This window comes from Capsicum annuum, chromosome 7, assembly GCF_002878395.1.
Source record: "Capsicum annuum cultivar UCD-10X-F1 chromosome 7, UCD10Xv1.1, whole genome shotgun sequence".
Classification (NCBI taxonomy): domain Eukaryota; kingdom Viridiplantae; phylum Streptophyta; class Magnoliopsida; order Solanales; family Solanaceae; genus Capsicum; species Capsicum annuum.
In genome coordinates, this window is record NC_061117.1 from 195,825,735 (window position 1) to 195,834,677 (window position 8,943).

The following is an 8,943-nucleotide window of genomic DNA, read 5'->3' on the forward strand; positions in this document are numbered from 1 at the left end:
TATAGAAATTATATAAAATGTATTATTTCTTATATATCAAACCAAATAATGTATAAAAATAATACATGCATAACTAATACAAATATTATTAATGCAAATATTACAAATATTACTAATACATTATATTTTACATTATTTCATAGCGAACGATCCTCTAAGCTCTTACTGCTAACGGCTATAATATTTTGAGTTTTTGCTCTCTGACACATCGAGTACCGGGTCCAGCGTGGACAATGAAGTGTAACATAAATGTCTGCTGACGTGACACTGGCTTCTTGGTTAAGCCTGTCCCATTTTGGCTATAAAATCAACTCAATTTCCTTTGGCCCTCTTCACACTTCACCTAAGCAGAAGATTTTCTCACTCTCTCTGTTCTGCTCTGAAAATCTTGGAAAAAATGGGGTCTACTAGTTGTGTTTTCTTGGGTATTTTCTCTCTTGTTATGGTGGGCTTGGTTAGTTCTTCAAAATTTGAAGAGCTATATCAGCCTAGCTGGGCTTTTGACCATTTGACAACTGAAGGAGAAATTCTTAGGATGAAACTTGACAGCCTTTCTGGTATTTTAAAATTTTTCGTTCATTAAAGATTGTTATGCATATGATATATATGGCATTAGTTCAAGTTTTGACGTTATTGTACGTGTTATATTTTTAGGTACTGGATTTCAGTCAAAGGGCAAGTACATGTTTGGTAAAGTTACTGTTCAGATTAAGCTTGTTGAGGGTGACTCTGCTGGAACTGTAACTGCTTTCTATGTAAGTAACGATAGTACTCTTTTCGATCCAAAATTAGTGTCCTTGGTAGTTCATTTCATGTTCATTAAATCACTAATGCATTTCATAACTTGTGCATTTCATTGAATCCATATAATGGTGAAATTTCCAGTGGCAGACAATATAAGTAGTGTGACATTATATCAAATTTCAGTACATACATGCATAGAGCCATTGTTTTCTAATCCTATGAACTTGTTAAATTACAATAAATCAAGCATTTAATTTATTTTTTTTAAACTTCCAGCATACTGTTTTTGTCCAGGTTGTGCCCCACTCTTTCGAATATTTTTTTTTTCTATTGGGTGAAAAATGGTAGCTTGACTTTACTGACTAACCTTAGTCTTTCCAATTTAGTAATACTTTCATTATATCGTTGATGCTGAAATAAGTTATCTTACGGACTCTAATTCACTTTATATGCAGATGTCGTCAGATGGACCAACCCACAATGAGTTTGATTTTGAGTTTCTTGGTAACACAACTGGTGAACCATACACTGTTCAAACCAATGTATATGTCAATGGTGTTGGTAACAGGGAACAAAGATTGAACCTTTGGTTCGACCCATCTAAGGATTTCCACTCTTATTCCATCTTGTGGAACCAACGCCAAGTTGTGTAAGTTTCCTAATTATAAATCGAATAAAATATACAGTTGAACTTTGTGCCAATTTTCAAGAATTGAAATACTAGAGGGTATAGATTCCTTTTGCATATTTTGAGAATGTCTTTTCTTGATAACTTAATTTTAAATTATTGTACAGATTCTTGGTAGATGAGACACCAGTTCGTGTACACTCGAATTTGGAGCACAAAGGGATACCATTCCCCAAGGACCAACCAATGGGTGTATACAGTTCAATATGGAATGCAGATGATTGGGCTACACAAGGCGGAAGGGTAAAGACTGATTGGTCGCACGCGCCCTTCGTTGCATCCTACAAGGGATTTGAGATTAACGGTTGTGAGTGCCCCGCAACTGCTGCAGTCGCTGAGAATACTCAGCGTTGCAGCAGCAATGGTCAGAAGAGGTACTGGTGGGATGAACCGGTTATGTCCGAGTTAAGTGTGCACCAGAGCCATCAGTTGATTTGGGTCAGGGCTAACCATATGGTCTATGATTATTGCACTGATACTGCTAGGTTCCCTGTTGCCCCTGTTGAGTGCCAGCACCACCAGCACAAGACTACTCATAACTAGCAGGCAATATCTGAGTTAAGCTTTGGGGATTTGGAGTTCAGTGTTGCATTGTATAGAAAGTTTAAAAGAAAAAAAAATGACATGAACTCCATGTTACATTATTTTGGTGCCATCTCTCCTCTATTGTACTATGTAAAAAAATTTTATCATCTCTTTGTTTAATGTTTATGTTTTTTTCAATGGAGTATTTTCATTTGGATTCTAATCTTGGCCTAAGTATTATTTATTGGTAGTATTAATTATTGAACCAAATCAGTAACTAACATTGGATATTTTGCTGTAGATTTTTTTATGAAGGCGTAAATTTTAAACTATATTATCGATTGTACGGAAACATGGCCAAAATCAAATTTACGTGGTCCCAATTAGATTTAACAGGCAATTTTGCACATTTCCATGTGACAATTGTGCATAATTTAATAATACTAATATTTCTTTTATAGTAGTAGTTCTTAAGTGGGTCCCACTCCAAACCCACGGACTGCATTATGGCCCACTAGGCATAAAGAATCTGGGTCAAGATAAGTCAGTAGAACTTGAGTGGCCCTCAAATTTAGTATGAAGGTTTTAGGGGGGTCACTTCAGTTGCTCGAGTAGAATTGGTAGGTTGTGAACATACATAGATCATGTGACTTATCTCTATGGAGGAAAAATTGTTTGCTTGATCACCCTTGAACTTATGTGACACTATTTGTGATCCCCGTTCAATATAAGAATGTCATTAAGTCACAAGTAGTGTTACTTATGAGTGCCTAACCTGTGCTCGAGGTCATAACCTTTATATTGTTTGTTTATAATCATTCCGTTTCATGCCAAAATACCAAATCTGACATTCAAAATTCGAATTTTAATTGTTTAAATTCTCATCTATGTTTTTATGTTATAGAATTTCTTTTTACAGACTGCTTTGATATTGGAATCAGTTGCTATTTTGCACCCAAAGGTTATAATGGAATTGCCGTAAAATCTCGAAATCCAGTGTCATATAGGTTCTACTTCAAGGAGAATATACTCCCTCCGTCCCATGTTACTTGTCCCAAATTACGATTGCACAACAATTAAGAAAAATAATAAATAACATGGAAAGAAAAGTTTGTCTTTATCTTGATAAGTAAAATGGGACAAGTGAAATGGAACATCAACTTAGAGATGGGTAAAATAGAACGGAGTAAGTATATTTCTTTTAAAATTGTATAAGGCCAATTATTATCATATTAATCATAATAAAAAGTTGTCAAAGTTGTTGAAATCATGACGGTACAAACGCAGCAGTGGAAAAACAATTATTTTTGGAGCATTAGCTCCAATAAGTGTTGCCAATCAAATGAAAGATGCATTAATGTGGCAATTGTAAATCACATCAATTGGTCATTCATGTTGAATAGTTATTAACTTTGAATTATTGTAACCCAAGGCTTGCTTTAAACACCAAGGGGAAAAACAACAAATAAATCATACGACTTGTTAATTTCGTTTCTTAGTCATGAGTGTGATAGGTTGGTAATATGTAAGTGATACTAATAGTTTTAATGTCATGATTCTCATGAGTCATGACATATATGGGGACATGGAGTTAGAATTTGAAACTTTTGGAATAGGGATTATTATCCTTTTTAAGTTATTGAGTTTCAAATTAATACTACTCTCTTCGTCTCATTTTATGTGTTGCTATTTGATCGGGCACAGAGTTTAAGAAATAAGGGAAGACTTGGTAAAGTTTATCAAATTATCCTTTATAAAAAAAATGTGCCAATATATTTTTTTTTTAATTAAGTGGGACTAATAAGGGTAAAAGGATAATTGTATCTTTAAAAAGTTGTCAAATAAGAAAATGTGACATATAATTTGAGACGAAGAAAGTATTTACAATGTTCACTATATTTCTTAAAACAAAAATAAAAATCAGAGTCAAAATTACTGAATTCGATCGAGCCTATAATCCGTAGGGTGTAGAACGTACTCCAGAATGCAGATGCGCACTGCCTATATGCCTCAATAATTCAATACAATTAAAAAGCCTATTAGGTTCTAACTAGATACCCTAACGAATATCTTAATCCACAAATAGACTGAAAAGTCTCATAGTTCTTGACCTAAATTTAAAAAATCTATTTTGTAATCCCAATATAATTATGACATTACCACCTACTTTACGAGTATTGATTGATGTCCACCAATACCATGCACTATTTATAAGTGTGATACAACTGTGCTCATAATTAATCTTCCTATATATCTTTAATTATATAGAGTGCATTTGCTTAATTAATAATCATTATAAAGAACATCTTATCATTCTTTTTGTAATAAAAGAAATAATTAATTTTGATCTAATTCAACCCTATATACTTGTTCATAAGGAGAATTGTCTTAATAGCTAGTAACGTGGAAAACTCAACACTCCTAACATGCCTAGCTCTAACTTGAGTGTAGACAATATAATATAAAACCTAACATCGATAAACAAGATGAGATGACACTGATTTTAATTTCATGATAAAGAAACTTGATTGTGAACTTAACATGATTCAAAAATTAGCTCATAAGTGAAGATTATCCAAAATCATTCAAAAACACCCTTCTGCCCCTTAATAGCATATGGGAAACTTAATCTTTATCAATCAAATTATGCAAAGAACCATCATCTCAATTAATCATTATCAACAATTTCTTTAATTTTTTTTTTTGGTACCTTAAAGCACCATAACTCTACTGAAATAGTAAAAGTATAATAAAGAGAAACAGCTGGAGCCAGAGAAATTATTTATTACACCTTTCAATCAACAGAGTGGGGCAATTTGAAATGAAATGAGTGCTTGATGGAGGGTACTTTTGGATCATCCACCCCCATTGAATTGAAGTTAATTTCTTTCTTTAGTTGGTTTGTCAGAGATTCGATTAATTGAATCGCACCCTATTGGGCTTATTCTGAATATGATGCTATTAACAAAATTTGCTTCATATCTAGAATTTGAACTCGAAATATCTGATTAAAAATAAAATAATTTTATCATTGTACTCTTGAACTCGAAACATTTAGTTAAAGATGAAGCACTCCCTCACTGTACCAAAACCATGTTGGTGAATTGAAGTAATTCTATCTCTCTATGCAAAATGAAAAAAATATCATCCTTTGGGGAATGGGACAATCCAATGCTTTTGAATTTGTGCTAGGGTGACACCAATTATTGACTTCATTGTGGACCCAAATTTTTATATATAGTGCCAAAAGATGCTAAGGGGTAGGAGGTGACGAATCACTCAAAAGGAGAAGCCAAAACTGTTATCTTCACTAAAGAACTTGCTAATTTGTACCACATCAAATATCATGGTTCTGTCAAAAAAGAAATTGAAAATGGCTGATGTGAGTTAAATTTCTGAATAAAACAATAGAAATGGGGACCCAACGAATTATTTCATTGGAGTTTGATTTATGGAGCAAGTTGAAAGTGAAAGAAAAAAACAGTACATGCTCAAAATTTAATAGGCTATAGATAACATTTTACCTACCATCTTCTTTAGGTAATCAACATGATAATGTAACATTTATTGGAAATAAGTTGTCTTTTAGATGACTTAATGCTTGAAAACTAAATGATTTGAGATACATGTAAGGCCCCGTAAACGGGCCGGTTCGATTCCGGGTCCAACAGTAAATTTTATTAAAACAATCTGGGACAGGTCCACTAAACCTAACCAGGTCAAAATCGATCCAAAATTCGATCAAAACTCAAAAAAAAAATTAAAAGTTTTTTCTCCAATATACACTATATATACCCATCTATATGCATTTTAAATACGTTAAACAATATATATACACTATATATATAGTATATACTACATTAGAATTTAAAAAACATATACACAATTACACATGTAATCGTGTATACAACTACACGTTAGTTAAATATATATACTACTCTAAATAAAACATATACTACAAGATATATACTACAATATAATGATATATATACTAATTTATCAAATATAAACACATGTATACGTTAAATATACATTACTTTAGAATTTATAGAAGATATATACATATATACGATTTATAAAAAAAAAAAAAACTAAATGGGCCGGTTAACCTGTGGGCCTGAATCGGGTTTGATCCAAGCCGAGTTAACCGGGCTCCAAAAAAATAACCTAGCCCAAGAGCCAGAACCCTACGACCCGTGGGCTGACCAGACCGGATCATACCGGGCCACTATGGTGGTCGGGTCAGGTCGGTCGCCCCGTTTGACAGGTTTACACATGACACATGAATAACGAGACCATTAGAATACTTGTATATGACTAGGATACAAGTTGAATTTAAAGTTGCCCAACAAATGAGAAAAGCAAAAATCCAAGTTCGAGTTGGTAAAACAGTGCAGTTACGCCCCATGACAACTCCATGGCTCCAGAAAATTGCCCAATTAAAAGTTGAACGATAAGAGTTTGCTCAATGGATTTTATATAAAAGGCAATCGGGTGAGAGTAAATACTTAATTTTATACTCCATTGTCTCATTTTACCTGTCCCAAATTTCTTAATTTGATGTCTCATTTTACTTGTTTTATTTTACTTATCAAGACAAAATAATTTTTTTTCTACCCTTAGTGTAATTGATTACTCCTTGTTTATTAGTATTATTGAAAAATGTTGCAAAGAAGAGTACCATTAAAAATATAAATAATGCTTCGGTATTAGTCATTCATCAATATTGAAACTAACAACAAGACACAATTAAGAGGAACGAAATGATAAAATTACATTACCAATTATTATTTTCTTAATAGCTATGTCATTTCAATTTGGGACGGAGAGAGTATTTGGTTAAGAGCTGTTAAAAAAGTTTCAACTTTGTCACTTTAACTCAAAGGTGACTAATTTCACAACTGTCATATATAAATTTCACTATTTAATCATGATGAGGATATTAAAAGGTTTAGTTCCTAGATTTCAAGAAATTACATCTGCAAGAACTCGAATAGGGAAAAACCTTGCTATTTGGGACAACTTCGCTAAAAGTAATTCTGCTATTCCCTAGTACTATTACAATAATACTCAATCCTTCCAAAATAATTAAATTATTAGGGTATGATACACCCTTTAAAAATAATTTTTAGAACATAAATTGTAAGTTACTTTTCATTATTATCATTTTAATTGTTCTTAAATTACTCTCCTAAAAAATGTGAAGTATTTAAAAACTTTATTAAATTAAAGGGTAAAATTAAAAGAAAGTTTCAACATATCTCTCGAAGGATGAACAATTTATTTATTTTGGACATTAACAAATAACTCAACAATTCATTTATTTTAAAATACAGGGAGTATAATAAAAGAATTGATGATTTTGATGATGGTAGAAATAACTTCAAGTCCTGAATAGCTGAATGAGACTTTGATGACGGAATTGGGTTGAATGAATAGTTTGAGATAATGATTTTAGGCCAAACTCATCGGTGGTCTCCTAAATTTGGCACCATCTTTCACTTAGACACCTTAACTGGATCATGTTCATTTTAAACACCTCAAGTAGATAAAAGTGTCTTACTTTGACACTTTTTGCCCTGTTGGCAAAATGCGTGTTTCACACGCTGCAGAGGCACGTCCAAACCTCATTTTTGTTGATTTAGCATAAAAATCATCCCCCAACGGTTATATCTCTCTTTCCACTATTTATATTACTTTCTTATTCATTCCACCATCCAAAAATAATCCTAATTTCTCAAATTTCTTTATTCTTCTTCAACTTCCTTAAATTAGGCCTTAAATTAATTTCAGATTTCATTTTGAACGAAAAATCTATTCTTCAATTTCATAAAAGTTTAATTTTTTTCTAAATTTTTCAAATTATATTGGATAATGTCGAGCTCGTCGTTCATAACCTATTCTGAAAATGATTACTGCTATTGTAAATGTGGTCATGAAGCATTACTGGAGACTTCTTGGACTTAATAAAATTCAGGTCATCGATTTTTTACTTGTAAACTTTCAAAGGTAATGTTTTTGACTTCTTAATTAAATTAGTTGATTAATTATGATTTCATCATCGATTTTTTGTAATTGATTTTATAGAAATTGGGCGGCTGTGATTATTTTCATTGGTACGAAGAATGACACCCTTCACAAGCAAATAGGGTGATTTGGGGTTTGTTGAAAAAAGTGAAGGCGTTTGAAGAAAAATAAAATCGAGCAGGAAGATTATATATTATTAGTGTTATTGCCACTGCTTTGGTATTGTTGGGAACATGGATGTTGAAACCTAATTGCTGAAGTTTTGCGTTGAACTCATTCTACTGATATTGATGCTAATTGCTAAAGTTTTGCGTTGAACTCATTCTACTGGTATTGATGTTGGAAATTGACCGTTTAGGTGTATAACTGTGATGTGCATTAGGAATTGTAAGGTGTAGTTTGTTGATGTAATGTTGGCCTTATAATATTTCTTAGAGGTGTAGTTTTGTTGATGTAATGTTGGCCTTGTAATATTTCTTACATTTGCTGAAATAAAATATTTATCGTTTAAACTTTTGATCAGACATTTATAGTAAAATAAGTGTCAAAGAAGACAAGCAACAACAACTTATTACAGCTCAAAGCAACACCAACAACAACTTCATAAAGCAACACCAACAATAACTTCATAACTATGCTCCATTTTGAGCTCAAAATCACAGTAATATACATACAAAACATGCTTCAAACAACCCAATTGTTTACTGCATACACTAGCATATTTAAGGCCAGATTTAAACTAAAGAAGCAAAGGCCATATTTACTGTTATACACTACTAGATTTAAACTACCAAATTATTTGGTACAATATGTTACACAACAAAAACACAAAACACCATCAAAATATACTACTTCTTCTTCTTTTTGTTTGCCATTTACTGCAATTGATTGGTGGTGAAAACATCTTCACTTTTTCATTTCAAGCCTTTTGGATTATAACCAAGATCAATACCTTTAGA

General features: G+C 32.3%; 1 protein-coding gene across 1 annotated transcript; it reads left to right on the forward strand.

Moving 5' to 3' along the window:
* Positions 1 to 289: 289 nt before the first annotated feature.
* On the forward strand, positions 290 to 2,180 carry LOC107878276 (xyloglucan endotransglucosylase protein 6). The gene is made up of 4 exons (XM_016725207.2): positions 290 to 557; positions 655 to 755; positions 1,200 to 1,393; positions 1,540 to 2,180. Exons 1-4 carry the CDS (start codon positions 398 to 400, stop codon positions 1,973 to 1,975), a joined length of 891 nt encoding a protein of 296 aa, XP_016580693.2. The 5' UTR covers positions 290 to 397; the 3' UTR covers positions 1,976 to 2,180.
* The last annotated feature ends 6,763 nt before the right edge of the window (positions 2,181 to 8,943 follow it).